This window comes from Leptidea sinapis, chromosome 1 (assembly GCF_905404315.1).
Source record: "Leptidea sinapis chromosome 1, ilLepSina1.1, whole genome shotgun sequence".
Lineage (NCBI taxonomy): Eukaryota > Metazoa > Arthropoda > Insecta > Lepidoptera > Pieridae > Leptidea > Leptidea sinapis.
In genome coordinates, this window is record NC_066265.1 from 15,587,879 (window position 1) to 15,606,614 (window position 18,736).

General features: G+C 38.4%; 2 protein-coding genes across 5 annotated transcripts in view; both read right to left on the reverse strand.

Annotated features, from left to right (window-relative positions):
• Positions 1 to 1,501: 1,501 nt before the first annotated feature.
• Positions 1,502 to 15,716, reverse strand: LOC126965373 (alanyl-tRNA editing protein Aarsd1). Of its 2 annotated transcripts, XM_050808927.1 has the most exons (8): positions 15,577 to 15,716; positions 15,364 to 15,492; positions 13,855 to 14,014; positions 10,857 to 11,071; positions 6,301 to 6,407; positions 5,364 to 5,504; positions 3,127 to 3,441; positions 1,502 to 1,648 (listed from the first exon to the last, which is right to left on the reverse strand). In XM_050808927.1, exons 1-8 carry the CDS (start codon positions 15,613 to 15,615, stop codon positions 1,522 to 1,524), a joined length of 1,233 nt encoding a protein of 410 aa, XP_050664884.1. In that variant the 5' UTR covers positions 15,616 to 15,716; the 3' UTR covers positions 1,502 to 1,521. The 2 variants fall into 2 exon arrangements, with proteins under 2 accessions (XP_050664884.1, XP_050664892.1); XM_050808935.1 differs by lacking the exon at positions 15,577 to 15,716 and having other exon boundaries at positions 15,369 to 15,492.
• Positions 15,717 to 18,443: 2,727 nt separating this feature from the next.
• Positions 18,444 to 18,736, reverse strand: part of LOC126965340 (alanine--glyoxylate aminotransferase 2, mitochondrial) — a 28,858-nt gene continuing 28,565 nt past the window's right edge. For all 3 annotated transcript variants that reach the window (XM_050808887.1, XM_050808897.1, XM_050808888.1), the window contains one exon: positions 18,444 to 18,569. In XM_050808887.1, coding sequence (XP_050664844.1) covers positions 18,465 to 18,569 — 105 coding nt within the window. In that variant the 3' untranslated portion in view covers positions 18,444 to 18,464. The remainder of the gene's footprint in view (positions 18,570 to 18,736) is intronic.

Sequence of the window (18,736 nt, forward strand, 5' to 3'; positions counted from 1 at the left end):
AAGCCGCCTTCCATAATTTCGGGACTACGCCTGATGAGTAGGAGAGCCGGAAAAGACGGGTAAGGACCGACGCCAGTTCCGCAGCACATGACCGCAGTACTATCGGAGGAATGCCATCGAGCCCGTTCGATTTGTGAATGTCCAAGGTGAGAAGCGCCTTAAGCACGGCGCCATGCCGGATTTGTACCTCCGGCATGTATGACTCGCACCGCAGAATATGCGGTGGTGGTGCACCTTGGTCATCCAGAGTCGAGTTGGACGCGAAGAGGGAGCCCAGGAGATCAGCTTTCTCTTTCATGTCATCATCCCTGTGCAGCGGAGGAATGGCTGGCTGGCAGAAGTTTCCTTGGACAGCCTTGGCGAGGGACCAGAACGCACGAGTTCCCGAGGGAAGGCGTGCAAGTCTCTCGCCAATTCTCCCAATGTGCTTCGACTTCGTGTCAGCAATAACTCTTTTGAAGGACCTGTAGGCATAATTGAAGTGTTTTTTAAGTTCGCTGGAATTCACATCCTTAGATACCACCGCATTGACCCAAGCCTGATAGCACTCCTGCTTTCGGTGAGAGGCCATTTTGCAGGTGCGGTCAAACCATGGTTGGGACCTGCCACCGATAGGCGCAGAGGAGGATGGAATGGAAGAGTTCCATACCTTGCAGCACCACATCAGCAACAGTGTCAGCAGCAGCATCTGGATCACCCAGCGAAAAACAGATCTGCCTCCACGGGTAGGATGCAAAAAAACACCGAATCTCGTCCCACTCTTCTGACCTATAGTGCCACACGCGGCGACAGCCCAAAAAGCGGGGCCGTGATAGGCGCGTGATAGGCACGGTGCTCCGGATCAGGCAGTGGTCCAACGATCCCAGAGGAGGGACAACGGAAACTAGGTAGCCGTCCGGATGTGAGGTGATAAAAGGTCCAACAGTGAAGGTGATGATCTTACACATCTGGGATTCGCGTTGGCGCAATAACCAGTTGCGTCAGACCATATGCTTAGTCGAAGTCGTGAACAGATCTCCCTGCATGATCGGTGGTACGTGAGCCTAGCCATTCGACGTGGTGGGCGTTAAAATCGCCAAGAAACACGATCTCTGCAGTGGTGATCTGATCCAACACGGAATCGCGTAGGCCTCCGGATACCCCACTCACCGGACCAAACACAGCGGCATCGCCGCTATTTCACGCCGGTTTCGAGTGGGGGAGTGGTATTTCTCCGGGCGTGCCGGCCCAATTCGGTTGTGTCCGTGAGGACCCAACATGGCACTACCACTCCTATCCATGTCGATTTTTTATGTAATAATAATAATCATATAAGTATCGTGTTTGACTGGAACAACAAATGATGTTACTTTTAACTACTGAATTGTTATTATATGTTTCATGGTCACTTTGATTCGAATTCTTGTATTATAAGAGCCACTCCGTACGCCCCCGCACTGAGTGAATGTCGAAGAAACACAAACTAAGGTGTAAGGTGAAAAACAGCAAAAAAAGTATAAAAAAATATTCACACAGTTTATTTTACAAAATATTTTTAAAATATTCTTCAACTATAGTCTTACATTTATTAATACCACTTAAGTCACCAGCCTTCCCTTGATACTTGCCATTCTTAAATGCACCTTTAGCTTTCAATATATCTGTAAGCCTGTAATAATTTTGTAACATTAGTTTGTAACATTAATGAGATCTAAAAATTTAATGTTATTATTACAAGTTTCATGATTAAATAAAAATAATAAAATATCATTTCATTATTACTATTTTATATAGCGATATATAAAGTATGCATTGCGGTTGGAGAAACGGCCGCCTATCTGTTATCTGTTGCTAAAATACAGGTGTCGCTGTTTTAGCCCATTTAAAGTATTTGTTGCCCGGCAGTAAATCCTCCAGCATACCTATGCTGCAGAAAAGATGTTTCAAGTAGTGAGAAACGCAAAAAGGGCGTATCGGTTGTCAAGCTGCGGAAACAAGTATTTTTTGAATGAAAATAAGGGATGAGGCGAGCAGGACGTTTAGCTGGTGGCAATTGATTCGCCCTGCCCATTACAATGCAGTGCCGCTCAGGATACTTGAAAAACCCAAAAATTCTGTGCGGCACTGCAACTGCGCTTGTCACCTTGACACATAAGATGTTAAGTCTCATTTGTAATTTCACTAGCTACGGCGCTCTTCAGACCGAAACACAATAATGCTTACACATTACTGCTTCACGGCAGAAATAGGCGCCGTTGTGGTACCCATAATCTAGCCGGAATCCTGTGCAAAGGAGCCTCCCACTGGAGCCTGTGCTTGGTATTGATAGAGGGGCTCCTATTTCCGCAATTAAACCACTCAGTTGAATCCATTTTTGCGTGCAGCTTTCGCCAGTCATTACAGCCAGCCCAGCTCCTTCCAGAAGTTCAGAACACTCCTGCTGTATTCACAGCCTTCTCGGAGCGTCCTTGTATTCACTAAGGTTTTTGCCTGTTGGTTGGACACCCCAGCACATTTCAGGATTAAATGAGTGACTATTTCATTCTCCGCTAGGCAGCCTCTGCACTAAGGATACGCCGATTGTGAAAAGGTGCTTGTTTAGTTATGTGTGAACTGTTAGGGTGGCCACCATGATTTAGATGTCATGTCTGTTTAGGCTAGTTAGTCATGACCGTTTGGGGGATAGTGCAGGTATCGCTTCTTTCGACTGTCTACAGCTAGAGACATTTATCCATCGGGCGTTGTGTTGGTGGTTGAGAGAGCGTATTCATGAACGCAATTGGCTTAAGGGCAGCGGCAGGAGTGTGGCAATGGGCCAGCCACTTGGGTCTCTGATACCCACCTTGCAAGTTCATCCGCTGCATCGTTCCCCAACGAACCACTGTGTCCCTTGATCCATTGCAGAGTTACCGAGTTGTTACAGGCAACTTGTTCCAAGGATTGGTGACATTTGTATATCAGCACTGAGTTAAAGGTATTGTTCCCCTGTGCAGTAAGTACCGATATAGTATCGGATAGAATTCGGATATTGTGTCCGTATACATTCCTTCATAGTATCGTGTTCCTTGATGACTAAACATTCACATTGGAAGATGGACCTGTTTGTGCCTATGGTATTTTTTGGAATCTTATAACAAATATACTCACTGTGGTAGTAATGCGTTGCAATACGTTTCTGGACCTTGAACTATTATCTGTCCTTCCTTCGGGCGATCTGTTTCTTCAGAGCAACTAAATACAAAAGTACCCTCCTTCTCCAATCCTTTACAAATGATCCTATTAAACTCCGGAGTAGCTTCCTTCTTGTTAATAAACACATACATTGGTGTGGGATTTGTACTTTTTATTTTGTCTACTTCAAATTGAGCTAGCTCTGATAAGACATTCTGCAGATTTTTGTTTGTAATCTTTAGATTCTTTTGTAGTTTTTGTACCAGTTCTTCATGTTTTGATGGCTCGTTTCTGTACAGAAAGGAGTGCTGGTTTACTAAACTTTGCATTTAGAAATACTTAATTTCGATTTTGATTACATATTCACGGGTAAAAAAAGTTGCATTCGCTGTCGAAATTCTTAATTCGCAAATGGAAAACGATACAAGCGAACCTAAAAAATTTAGAACTAGGTAATAATTCAACTAGTCAATAATGAAGTTGTTGGTTGGAGAATAAGTAGTAAATAAACTTGTAATTAAATGTCTTATGCTCTCCTCTCTCCATTTGTATTTTCATGACATTAAAAAGGTAACTTAAGTATCAACAAGGAAACAAAGTAGGAACATATTATTTTAGCTATTTTGCACTTGTTTTTCTTTTTGACAAAATGAGTGAATCTAATGAACAAATTCGATACATTTTAAAATGTGAAAAATAAATTTATTACAAAAAAATAAAAAATAATAACGAAAGTCGCGAAAAAATTTGTGACGTTTATGGACCCAATGCAGTGTCGGTAAACGTTTTTGATAGCTGGGAATTTTAATATCAACGTTGTTTTATTCTAATATTTGTTTTTTTGTCTCTCTTGCAACACCAGAGGAATCACAAGAGCGTTGCCGGCCTTTAAGGAAGGTGTACGCGCTTTTTTTGAAGGTACCCATGTCGTAACGTCCCTGAAACACCGCACAAGGAAGCTCATCCCACAGCTTCGTAGTACGTGGAAGAAAGCTTCTTGAAAACCGCACTGTGGAGGACCGCCACACATCCAGATGGTGAGGATGATATCCTAACTTGTGGCATGTCGTGCGAAGGTGGAATTCGGCGGAAGGAATCAGGTTAAACAGCTCTTCGGAATACTCCCCGTGATAAATGCGGTAGAATACACACAATGAAGCGACTTCTCTACGCAACGCCACGCGGTCAAATGGATCGAGCTGATACTGGGGCGCGCCAGACCAGAGATGACAGCAATACTCCATGTGTGGCCGGACCTGCGCTTTGTAGAGCGCTAGTATGTGAGCCGGCTTGAAGTATTGCCGTGCTCTATTAATGACGCCCAGTTTTTTTGAAGCCAATTTGGCTTTGCCCTCCAGATGACCACGAAATTGGCAATCGCTTTATTATCATTTTATTATTATTATTTATTATTAATTGTGTTTTATTTTAATATCAATGTTACAGATAAAATTTCCGTTATTTTTGAAAAAGTGGAGCAAGATCGGCATATCAGTTACGACATAGCTGAAGAACTGAGAATTTCACATTTGAAAAAAGCTAGGTGCATAAAAACCTCATTATTATACTATATTGTGACGTAACAGAAACCGAACCGTATTTGAAGAGATGGATAACGGGTGATGAAAAGTGAATCACATACGACAAGAATGTCCTAAAAGAGATCTAACGTCGATACTGATGTCTGTGAAGACAGACGTCAGACTGTGGCAAAACCCGGGCTAGCTAACATGGTAGGATCGCAAGGGCATCGTTCATTATGAGCTTCTACCACTGGGCAGAACCATCGAGTCGAATCTCTACTGTCTGAGATTTAAGCAACAAGTTGAGAGGAAGTGGGTAAAGTCCATCAAAAGAAAGGGTGTGGTCTCTCATCGTGTTACGCGAGACCACTTTGGCCGCTCAGCAACAATTTAAAGTCTGTCTGGGAGGTGTTATAATAATAGCCCGTCACCTTTACATTTCCACCAGTTTGGAGACCGTTCAGGACACTTGAGGCAGCGTCAGATTACCATAAAGAGGACTGCCAAAACTATTTGTCCCGTTTTTTGATCCGAAATCCCAAAATTTGTATAGTAACGAGATTATGTCACTACCAGCAAAATGGCAAAAGGTCATCAAAAAAAATGGCACTAAATGTCAAAACTTTTTTTTTTCATTATCATCACACTAAAGAAAACAAATTAAAAATAAAACTTATTAAATTCACTTACTTTAATAAACTGGTTAGAGCCTTTTCCCTGTCCAACATGCTCTGAAACACACCCAGAACTCTGTTGCCAACAAGAAACCTTACGTTTGTTTTGCCCTTCTTGCCTGCTTCCATACCCAAAAGTTTGATTGATTGCAGCTGACTAAATAAAAAAATAAGAATAAAAACCAAATAATATGTTATTATATGTAAAGTATGGTATAACCTTCCCTCAAACAGATCTCTGCATGACGGAAGGTTATACCATAGTTTCAGAAGGGAGTCTGCATTTTGCAATCGGCACTTTTGAAATAGCAGCGTGTTCCTATGCGCGGGGATCAGACAACCTTATTAGTTTTTCCCAAAACAATTAGGAAAATTAATCCCACCCGTTTGTTGCTCCACCAGACTGTGTTTGTGAGCATATAAAAAAGAATTGTGATGCATTAGTGAAGAGCCATTGGATATGTATAAACAATTTGTTTTTGTCAAGAAAATATGTGTCAGAGTGCACATATTTTCTTTTTTCTTTCTACGAGTGTTTTTGGGTTGGGTTTTTTGTCTTTTTCCTGAATCACGACATCTTAGTATCGCTCATATATCGGTTCTATTTAGTTTTTGGAGTAACCGCGTTTAGGCAGTCAGATGTGCCCGGGACTTTGTTTTATAAATAAAAACCTCAGTATGAGTAGAGTTTTGTACTTGCCGCCGCCTCTTGTCGAAAGTGTTAGATTCACTCAATAGAGGAGACTCCACTAGTTATTAACTTACAATTTAACTGACAATATAGCTTACTTTTATGGCAATATTTAGTGAATTTTGAAAAAGGGTATTTTATATCTTTAATTTACTAGAATTAAAAAAATGTTTACACCATATTTTCTAAATTCAAATAAATCGATTAATTAAGGTCCTGTATCAGTAATGTGCCTATTTTATTTTGAGTGGTTTAATTTTACCTTAGATTAGACACATGGGTTCCACAGCACAAATTTTCATCAACGCCTTTGATACATATTGTGCGTATAATTTCTGTACAGTCTTTGGGTAGTCCGCGAGTGTGGGCCTGGAACCAATGGTAAATAGAGATACACAATAAAAAATCCAATAATCGTCTACATTTATGTAAATAAGGTTCGTTTACAATACATGTTCTGTATCTTTTTTTTTCTTTTCTAGGTGGACAATGGCTCGAAAGATTTAAAAGATTTTTTTTTTAACTTTATTAGACACATTGACAACTTGAAATTGGTCACGCATTGTCGTGCTGTCAGATCGTATATAGGCTAGTATATTCTAGGGCTCACGTTCACGATATATGATTGCTTTTAGCTTAAACATTAACACCAAAAACCGATTTTGTCGGCCGATGGCGGACAGAACAACCCGGACGTGAATGTCCTTACAGTGCAGCGGACTCAACGGACTCGGATGATAACGGTCGTGTTTGTATAATGGCGGACAGAACAACCCGGACGTGAATGTCCTTACAGTGCAGCGGACTCAACGGACTCGGATGATAACGGTCGTGTTTGTATAATGGCGGACAGAACAACCCGGACTTGAATGTCCTTACAGTGCAGCGGACTCAACGGACTCGGATGATAACGGTCGTGTTTGTATAATGGCGGACAGAACAACCCGGACGTGAATGTCCTTACAGTGCAGGGGACTCAACGGACTCGGATGATAACGGTCGTGTTTGTATAATGGCGGACAGAACAACCCGGACGTGAATGTCCTTACAGTGCAGCGGACTCAACGGACTCGGATGATAACGGTCGTGTTTGTATAATGGCGAACAGAACAACCCGGACGTGAATGTCCTTACAGTGCAGCGGACTCAACGGACTCGGATGATAACGGTCGTGTTTGTATAATGGCGGAAAGAACAACCCGGACGTGAATGTCCTTACAGTGCAGCGGACTCAACGGACTCGGATGATAACGGTCGTGTTTGTATACCCGCTCTCTTTCAAGCGTTTGATTCGATTATCCGAGTTCGGCCGTCGTCGCCCGATCAGACTACTAACTAAAATTAGATTAGGTGTGTAGTCTATGCTATGGTCTCACCGGTAGGTATAAAACATAGAAAATATTATATCTAAAATATAAAATTCTCATGTCGCGGTGTTTGTAGTTAAACTCTTTCGAAACGGCTAGACCGATTCTCATGAAATTTTGAGTGCATATTGGGTAGGTAGAGAATCGGACAACATCTATTTTTCATCCTCCTAAATGTTGACCACCCGTCCACGCCAAACGAGTGTGTGTAGGGAGTGAAAAATAAGGGAGATCTATTGCTGCCATTGGTTCACTATTCTTTTAATATGGAGGAGTTTTAGAGACCATTCTCTATGTGACTGTGGACTTGATGAGGGAAATGTAGACTATTTATTTTTTAATTGCCCTTTAATGAAGTCTTCCTTGTACAACTTTATACCTCCTGAAATCCCCCGCCCCACGTCCATGAAATGCCTCCTCACCTTTGTTTTCACTCCTTTTGTAAATACTTTATGTAAATATATTAAACAGAATAATATTAAGTTATAACTAACACAATAAATGTTTTATATAAGTAATATTATCAGTGTTTGTCCATTATATATCCAAATCCTTTCGTTTTCATTAAATATATAATTAGAACAATCTAATTATATATTTAATGAAAACGAAAGGATTTTGGACCTAGTCCTGACCACTCTTCAAAATTCTACCGAATCCTCTGTTGATCCCTTGCTGAACGTTGTTCCCCATCACCCGGCCTTGGAAATATTTTGCCATATACAGAAATTAAATCCAATGCCCCATATTCGTACTCGCAAAAGAAATTTCTTTAAGGCAGACTATCAAACTATAAATACTGTAGTCAAACAGGTTGAATGGAAGTCACTCTTAACACCACTGCCATGCGATGAGGCTGTAAGTGTGTTTTACACGGAAATAAACAATATCGTTGATACATACGTGCCCTTGATGAAGCCTAAATCACATAAATACCCCATTTGGTTCAGTAGAGGGTTAATACGCACTCTCAGACGAAAACAAAAGCTGTGGGGTCGTTGGAAAACCTATAAAAACCCTCGTGATTATCAAGAGTTTTCTCTGTTAAGAGCGCGAGTGAAAATGCTTCTTAAGATATGTCATAATCGGTATATTGAATGTGTTGAAGATTCCCTAAAAAGCAACATTAAACATTTTTGGAAATATACTTCCTCGCTAATGCAATCTAACTCAGGGTATCCACATATCATGAAGTACGGAAATACTTTGTCTAGTGACCCAAACGCCATTGTTGAAATGTTTTCGCAGTACTTTCAATCAGTTTTCGAGCCTTCAGCAAACGAGGTTCTCTCTAATTCCAGTGCTGTTGGTGAGAGTATCGTCAATGACTCGCATGTTCTAATTAGTCACGTATGCATCTCCCAGGCGGAAATAAGCAGAGAACTGCGTACACTCGACCGCAATAAAAGCCCTGGACCAGATAATATCAGTCCAATATTTCTTAAACACATATACGAGTCAATTTGTGTGCCACTTGAAATTATTTTTAACAAGTGCCTGTCAACAGGCTGTTTCCCCAGACTCTGGAAATCGGCCTACATTACACCCATTTTTAAATCTGGAGCAAGAAATGACATAGAATACTATCGTCCCATTTCTATCCTCTCTACAATTCCCAAGAAAGGCTATTGCACCGTCATGTCCTCTCCAGCTTAAAAAATGTTATTATTGATCAACAACACGGTTTTGTTGCCGGCAGATCAACTCTCACCAATCTTCTCGTATTTACCAACTTCATTTTCACCGGCTTAGATTGTAAAACACAAATAGACACTATATACACAGACTTCCAGAAGGCTTTCGACAAGGTTGACCATGTATTACTCTTACAGAAGCTTTCTTTCAATGGCATTAAAGGTAACCTCTTGAGGTGGTTTGCGGCCTATCTGCAGGACCGCATTCAGTCGGTAATTGTTAATGGATATCATTCTCTCCAGTTCGCGTGACATCCGGTGTACCGCAGGGCTCTATTCTTGGACCCTTGCTCTTCACTATTTTTATCAATGACATATCTCAATGCTTTTCACATTGTCATTATTTACTTTACGCCGATGATTTAAAGCTGTACAAAACAGTTACTTGTCCATCTGACGCTGTCCGTATTCAGGAGGATCTTAACAGACTTGATGCATACTGCACACGTAATAAACTATACTTGGCATACAAAAAGTGTAAACATATCGTGTTCACCAGAAATAAAAATATTATCACGACTCATTTTCAGCTCGGCAATCAACAGCTGACGTCAGTTTCTACCATCAAAGATCTGGGTATTCATTTAGACCGCACACTAACCCTCGGCACCCATATAGACCATATTCTAAATAGCTCTCTTCGCATGCTAGGCTTTATTACACGTGTGTCCAAACAATTTAAGGACAAGTGTACTTACACATATCTTTATAAGTCCCTCGTGCGACCCCAACTAGAATATGCAAGCCCAATATGGAATCCCTTTTACTCGATCCACGAAAAAAGAGTCGAGACTGTTCAAAAAAAGTTCTTACGCACGTTAAATTATCGTGTAAAAGGAAATCGAACCCACTATAATGATTTGTTGCTTGAATACAACTTTCTTCAGCTATGTCAGCGCCGCACTATAAAAGACTGTGTAACTTTAAAGAAAATATGTACTGGAGAGCTGACATCTTCTGAGCTCCTCAGTCTCGTAGGCTTTCACGTCCCAGCCAGGTCTCTCCGCACATGCATTTCTTTTGAGCTATCGTCCCCAAGAACAAACATGGTAAAAATGTGTAATTCTTACAACAATAGTTTTCTCGACATCGACATATTTTCGTGCTCCCCTGCTGTGTTCAGACACAGTTTAGAATTAAAATTAAAATCGTTCTTATCGTTGCCCCAAGTTTAGTTTTAATTAATTTCATTTGTCTACATCTTTTAAATTAGTTACTTCTGTGAATGTTTGCGTTTTGTGACTGTATACCTTTGATTTTTCTTTTTGTTATTATTGTATTTGTGAAACATGTGTTAGGACGCATCTACATTTATATTTTGTATCTCTTTCCTATATTGTTCAGTTCTTGTGATGTGTTTGTTATGTTTCCTTGTAATAATAAATAAATAAATATAATCTAACAGCATATTTGTTTCAGGTATAATAAGAAAATAAATCTGTTTTGATTCTCGGCACCGGTCATTACTATAATCACTTATAAATCCGTTTACACCGATCAAATGACACACTCTAAGCTTGTTGGTCTACTGAAACGTGACATTGGCGAGTTGTGGTGCCCCTTCCACAGAAGCCACTAGAAAGAATAGAATAGAATAGACTTCCATTGTGTGTTTGCATTTATTATGTTTGGGTATTGTAGCATTTAAATCCTCAAATCTGTTGTGACAGGACACCAAGTTCTACTTCCACTTATATTTTGTATTACTTCACACATCAGAATAGATTCATTGATTAGTTTACAAAAAAATGTCTTACCACATCAAGGCTAGGGTCATCGGCTTTGCAGAATTTCACACAAACAGGTATGGCTTCTCTAATCAGCTCATTGCATCGCTTTTCAGTGTTCTCGAGCACCATGGGGCTGACATTGGTGGAGTCTAATTCTATGTAACTCTCATAAGCCCCAAGCCACCAGCTTGTTGTTACAAGATTCTGTTCATTTTCCAATATTGCTGAAAGAAGATGCTGACCTTCGAAAGAAAAAAAAAATACATGTCAGTCATGTTGTCAGCAAAAGTACACAAAGCTCCATTATCTTGCCTAATTTATTTTTGACAAACTTTTAAAAAAATGTGACAAAATATCGCTCTAGTGTGTTTTGGTTAGTGGACGTTGCATATCCTATTACACAAATGATTTAAGTTTTCTTTAGTGTTAATTTCGCCAATATTTGTTTTTAAAAAACAATTCGACACGTGTTTCGCCTCTACACGAGGCGTCCTGCATACGACTTAAAAATTTCACTTGAACTTTAAGAAAGTTAAATTAATAAATACAGTCAATCACTTCAAACAATCGCGGGCTGCGTAAGGCACTCGCTTGGACACTCCAGACATCGGACAGACATTCCGAAAGCTAGCGTTATACTGAATCAACAAATTACAAATACTTAAATAAAATGGCGAAAATAAATAACGGCGTAAATAGGGCGTACCCCACAATTCTAGTTTATCGATACTTTATTTACAATTACTTACCAACAACCTAAACAAGGCAGTAAAAACTAGTAATTTTGTGTTATTCAAATGTTTTAATATTTAATAAATTAATGAATGGATGAGCTTTGTAATAAAATAGTTTATTTTTGTAAGTTCAGTAGGTACTTGCGAAACCACTGTTTTCTGAGTAATATCCTGAGCAGCGAACAAGTAAGTTGGTACGATTTTTGATAGGTGGCTTTCAAATTACAAACAAGTAATAAATTGTTATTGTTTAGTTCTTCCCTATTCACAATTATTTTAAAGTCTCGGAATGGGGCCGACAAAATTTAGTCCAATTCAACCTCAAGAAGACACGAGTTTGTGCGTTCACCACTAAAAAGTCTCCCTTTGTCGTATCCCCGCGATTCGAGAACACTCCTCTAACTGCCACAGCCTGTATTGGCATACTTGGCGTCAATATATCGAGCGACGTTCAGTTCCGTGGTCACTTGGAAGAGAAGGCCAAACTGGCCTCAAAAAAACCCAAAGCCCGTGAACGCTAGAGTGACCCAAGGCTGTTTGCTATCTCCCACGCTGTTTCTACTGCATAAAAATGATATGTTGGCAATGCAGGTCTCTCGGGAATTTGTCGATCAGTCCTGGGAGAAACTTGTGTCTTCTATCGAGTCCTCTCTTGAAAAGCTCGTGGAATGGGATAAATTGAACCTTGTCCAATTTAATCTCCAGAAGTCTCAAGTTTGCGCATTTACCACTAAAAAGCCCCATTTGTCGTATCACCGCTCTTCGACAACACTTCTCTTAACTTAATTATATTGTTAACATCTTAAGTACAATGTTTCAAATCAAATCATTTTTATTTGCAAGATAAGGTAATAATGTGTTGTTGGCTTATAATTAACAAGTGCTCTTATCCTAACCCACAAGGCATGCAAACTTATAGAGGAATACATAGTTAACGTTTTAATTTCTGTAACAATTATAATTTACTGTACTATACTAAAAAAAGATATACATCCCAAGCAAACTTAACTTAACATCAATCATACAATAGTTATTATTTCATAGGCTTATTCATTTTAATTTATAATATAATGTGCTAATAATATCATTAGCTACACAATGATATTGAGTTCAGTCGAAGTTAATTTTTATTATTTACTATTTTATCGTCAAGAAAATCTTTTAATGAGTAGTATGCTTTTTTTACTAAGTAATTTCCTGCAAATAAAATTTCATTTCATTTCATTTAAAGCCTCGCCTAGTATCGTAATACTGGGTCTCAAATTGCCATTGATTCCCAGAACGGTGGCCATCTGGAGGGCAAAGCAAAATTGGCGTCGAAGACGCTCGGCGTCATTAATAGAACAAGGCAATACTTCAAGCCGGCCCAAATTGCGCAGCTCCGGCCATCAAGTATTGCTGTCATCTCAGATCTGGCGCACCCCAGTATCACCTCGATTCATTTGACCGCGTGCAACGCAGAGCAGCTCGAATTGTCGGGGACCCAGTGCTCTGTGAACGGCTGGATCACTTGGCGTTGCGTAGAGATGGCGCTTCATTGTGTTTTCTACCGCATTTATTACGGGGAGTGTTCCGAAGAGCTGTTTCACCTGATTCCTGCCGCCGAATTCCACCTTCGCACGACACGCCACAAGTTAGGATATCATCCCCACCATCTGGATGCGTGGGCTTTTTTCCTCACACTACAATGTTGTGGAATTACCCTCCTTAAAGGCCGGCAACGCTCCTGTGATTCCAGTGGTGTTGCAAGAGAATGTGGGCGGCAGTGATCACTTAACACCAGGTGACCCGTACGCTCGTTTGTCCTCCTTTTCCATAAATAAAAGAAAATGTTTCCGTACCAGACCGTGTCCGATGTTTCAGCCGGGCCATATCCCAACATGTGTTTAGACTATAAAATACACGTGCCGGCGGTATCTCTTTAACGGCCGCGGGCGGCGCAATTCAAAGGCAGCTTTTCTAGCGCTGCTATTCAACTTTTGCACTGCATCATAGGGTGGCGTTGCCGCTTTATGATATTGAAATATATATTCAAGTTTATTGAATCATTGACCAAGTTACCCAAATCTTACAGGATGTTTAAATTGGTTTGAAATGAAAAGCCTACTTTTTGACAAAACCAATGCACGGATTTCATTAATTTTTGGTATATCGTCAGCAAATATGTTAACAAGTATGTACCTACATTAATTTCATATAAGCTATTTCCATACAGTCAGTAAGTAGTCTTCCTCACCATTCTAAGAGATAGGAATGCTGCATTTGTTTTATATTTATAAAAAAACAATCACCTGAATGTTGCTGCATGTGATCAAATCGTCTTTCCCAGTTGATTCTCTGGGTGACATTGGTGCCTACTTCCAGTGGTTCCCTAGTGAAGTGAACTGCATCTTCCCCCTTTCGTATTACTTGTACCACTTCAGTGTTATTTAACCAACCAATGTCATGTGGCTATGAAAATGAGAATATAATTTTATAACTATAAAAAAACACTTCTACTATTCACTTGAATAGAATATGTATTGAATAATTTAACTACTACTAAATGATATATATCACTAGGGCAGTAGGGTGATCAGCAGCCAGCACATCCACCACTTTTGCCTCTATTTATTTGCGGTATGTGTGGATTGATGCATCTACTATATTCAATAACTCTTGTGTTTATAAGTATTAATTTTTTTTTCTTTTTTTGACTTACTCGTGTAGTATTTTTGTTGCGTCACTTCGCATATATTGTAATTGAAATGATTTGTAAAACAATTAAAATCTTGACTTGAAAGAGTGGCAATGAGTTTCTTGCTACTTCTTCTAATTAGCTCAACTCTCTACGAAGTAGCGGTAAATTCAATAAGAAACAATATTTTTATTTTTTTTTTGACATTCATAAGTGTCATTTCTGTGACCTACATGAATAAAGTGTTTTTGAATTTGAATTTGATGGCCCCAACAATAGCTGTGAGCGATTCCTAACATTTACAATACTACTAACTTAATAATATGAACACACTAAGATTTTGCATGTGATTATATAATATTAAAAGGCTAAATATTTTTCTAATAATATTATTATAACTGAATGTTGGTACTAATTGGAATGTCAAATAACCATTATGTATATAAACATTTGTATGCTACTGTTGTTTATATTTGAAAAAAAAACATTATATTTTGAGTTTCAAAGTTTCTTACCATGTCAGCATAGAGAACAATATATTATTATTATTTACATTGCTTGCCATTTTCAGTTTCTAAATTTAGACTCCAATTAAATCAGTACTTAGGTTAACTTAAAGAGAATTTTTAGTATGTGTTTTAGATTCAACTGAATGTAAATCTTACATGTAAAAATCTATAGTATACAGAAAATTGGCTTATTTTATGCACTTGTGTGGACAGTTATTATACATACTTGAAATATGTTAAATGAAATAAAACAATAATTGAATTATATAATATAAAAATAACTTATTTATTCTTATGATACTGCTACAAAAAACAAAATGTTATCAAACCTTGGAACAAAAATTTTACAGTAAATGTTTCAATGTGAATTAATAAATACATTTAATGCATTACTCGTCTTAAGACCTACTGTTTTAAAAAGTCTAATAATACAGGGAGATAAATAGGTTGTGTGTTAAAGAAGATTCTCTAAACACCTTGATTCACTATAAAAAAAAACTATGTGTAATCATATTATATAAGTATATCATCGAAATCATTCTCCAAATAGTAAATTGGTTAGTGGTAAGTATTAAAAGTTCACATCACCATACTATGTATATAAAAAAACAAACCTGACCTCCACCCGCAGGAAACAATATAGTATTTTCTAAAATAATCTGATACCCTTCAAATTTCGAAGCTTTGCCATATTCGATTATTGATTCATTTGTTGGTTCGCAATTTATAACCATTGAACAGAACTGCGAGAAATTTATATATTAAGATTTAACTTTCAAACTTAATTAAATAACATGGGTACAGCACATCTTATAAAATGAGCTTACTTCTTTGATGTAACTATCTTCTTGGCATTTAAAAACCATATTAACCAAAAATAAATAATACAGAATTCAATTCAGATTGTTAGGTTATTTTTTCGTTACTTAGAAAATTCAAAATAAACAAAACATTGTCAAATGACACCGTATGACAGTGACGTTTTGCTAAAGTTTTATTATATTATTTTATAGCATTGGCCATGTGGCTATAGAACAGAAACAAATTATGCTTCATTCACACCTTTGTGTCTTTTATCGCCGAGTCGTCATAATTCAGTATTAACTATTAATGATGTCATAATCTGCCACGTGGAATCGACGTACCAGACGAGGGAGGAGACGTTAAACAACTTTAAAAAAATATAACATAATAGTTGGTCATGTGTTATTACGATGGATCGAGAACATGCAATTGAAAACAGAATACTTACAAAGTTACAACAGCGCGGTACAAAACTAGGTATTTTTTAAAAAAGCTATTATTTTTCTGTTTTGTGCGTACCGGCTACCGAGTAGGTATTAAACTATGATTATTTTTATCTATATCTATCTATAATATCTACGATATTAATATAATAATAATATCTTTTATTTGACACCCACATAAAACACCCGTACAAAAAAAAACCAGAACAGTAAAACTAAAACTAATCTAGAACATTCTTCTTTTTCTCAGACGTTCACTCTTGTCAGAGTGGTCGTGGTCGCTAAGATAATGCAATATTAGTCGCCATTGATCTCCTTGGTTTTTGTTTGTCACATCGCGGTAGCACTCCACCACATGTGTCTGGGTCACTGCTTTGATTAGATCCGTCCATCGCGTAGGTGAGCGTCCTCTCACTCTTTTCCCCTCCAACTGGCCCTGCACTATCAACCGCTCAATCGATCCTTCATTTCTGGAGATGTGACCAAAGAAAAAAGAACTTCAGAATTCGAAGTTGCCCAGTTGACCATAGCCTTTCTTATCTTCAATTATTTTAAGTTGGAATTGCTGATTCGGAAAGCATTTGATACTGTTAAATGGACAAAACTTTGGCACATACTATCACAAATGGAGGTACCTCTACATAAGAATTAAATACAAGTCGCCAAAAGATTTTACATAGATGGTACAGCAGCTGTTCGGGTGGACGAAATAGACTCTACAAATTTCAAAACTGAGGCTGGCGTTCGACAAGGGTTGTATCATTTGATCATTGCTATTTAACATTTACTGGACTGGTATAAAGGCATATCTGTCGGAGGGTGGAAAATTTGTAATCTCAGATAAGCCGACGACACGACACTACTTGCCCATACAAAGGAGGATATTGAAGAACTACTTACACGTTTGGAGATAACCAGCCTTGAATTCGGAGGTGGTGCCAACCTACATCTATCTTGGTTCTACTATCTGCAATACCGGTGGTTGTGAGCTGGAAATCCGAAGGCGATGTGCTATAACCAAGTCCACCAAGTCTGCGGTATAGAAGCTCAATAAGATCTGGAAGGACAGAAGGATCACCAAAACCACAAAGGTTCGACTTATGAGGTGCCTTGTATGAGGTGACTGGAAGACCGCCGCAAAATTGATGCCTTAGAGATGTGGTGTCGTAGGCGACTCCTGAAGATGACTTGGACGGCTTTCTGAACAATAGAACATGTCTTACAAAAACTAAATAAATAAGTTATCCAAAATATATTAAAATATAGCAGCTGTGTGGCAGTGTGTATCAAAAAAACACGTCACAGCACTGATTTTCAGTAGCTCCGTTTCACGATGAGCGTCGCGGTGCTCAGTAATAAACAAAGACAAGATGATCTATTCAATTCTTATAATGCCTTTATAATATGTTATTGAAATACTGGGTAGTCTTTGGGTGACAGGCGCAGTGTGATGTTATCGGGGTCATTTCATAATTTATTATACCTTATGGTTATTTTGTATTGTGTTACGGCACTGTTAACTAGTAACTATATGCATACTGAATTAAGTAGAATAAGAGTTGTCAAGATGTGTGTTGCAATAATGCCATGTCATCATTTCGTTTACATGGAGAACTGGTGTCACGATAACTGTATCACTTACAATACTAGGGTATAGACAAATAAAGTGTGCGAGAGAGAAGGTCTCTACCAGAGATAAAGCAAGATAGCAAAGTTAAGCGATATATAAGAATCTATTGTTACTGTAATCTATTTTGATTGGTAGGTAAGACTTATGCAGTCACACAGCCACGCTTGGCATTAGCTTAAGACTTAAGAATTTGAGATTTATCTATCCCATTTTAAAACACATATATAATATGTAGTACCTACCTAACTAACTAAGTAGATTTGGATGATTTTAGTTGTGTTTACCAAGAAGGATTTTTATTCATGAATTTGTCAGGAACATACCCAGAAGAAATCCACGTACTTAATTGTTTCGGAAATATTTCATCACATTAATGATATGATCACGTGATTATTAAATACTCCAATTATGGTAAAAATGCTAAAATTAAAGGATTTCTTTTTGCAGTCAGAGAAGCCGTTAGGCTCCTCACCTCAAGTCAAGCATCACCTAACCCGTTAGCTCATTGTCTTGAACTGATCGCCAAGCTCGCAAGATCGCAAGAACCACAAAATGCCTCTATGAACAGCCGAGCGTGCTTACTTGACGAAATAACGACTGCGTGTATAAGTACCTACGCTTGCTAGGTTCTGTACGCTCAGTTTCACACTTTCTTGTTTGGATGTTACATTTTATTTTTCCAAAATTCCTAACTCTTTCACTTGGTCCACTGTCAGATCGATAATAAGTATAACTACGTTCTGTCATAGATTATTTTTTGTGAAATACACCATACGCGGTATTTTGTTAGTTTATACAGTAAATGAAAACATTAATATATATTATTTATAGTATTTTATTAACGAATGTTTTGAGAAACAGTCTTAAGCGCTTCGTTCATTACCGAAATTGCAAAATCTATGTCCTTGCTGTTAACGCACATCGGTGGCTTTATCCTTATTACCTGAAACAATAGACGAAATCAATTTATACATGTATACATATTTTGTCATTGCCTCCATCCTTTATTGCACAAACGACGACAGTATTGTTATCGATCGTTGAAATTAAGACACAAACTAAATTTAATGAACTTCTATTGATTCGTAAAGGTGCTTATTATGAAAGTCC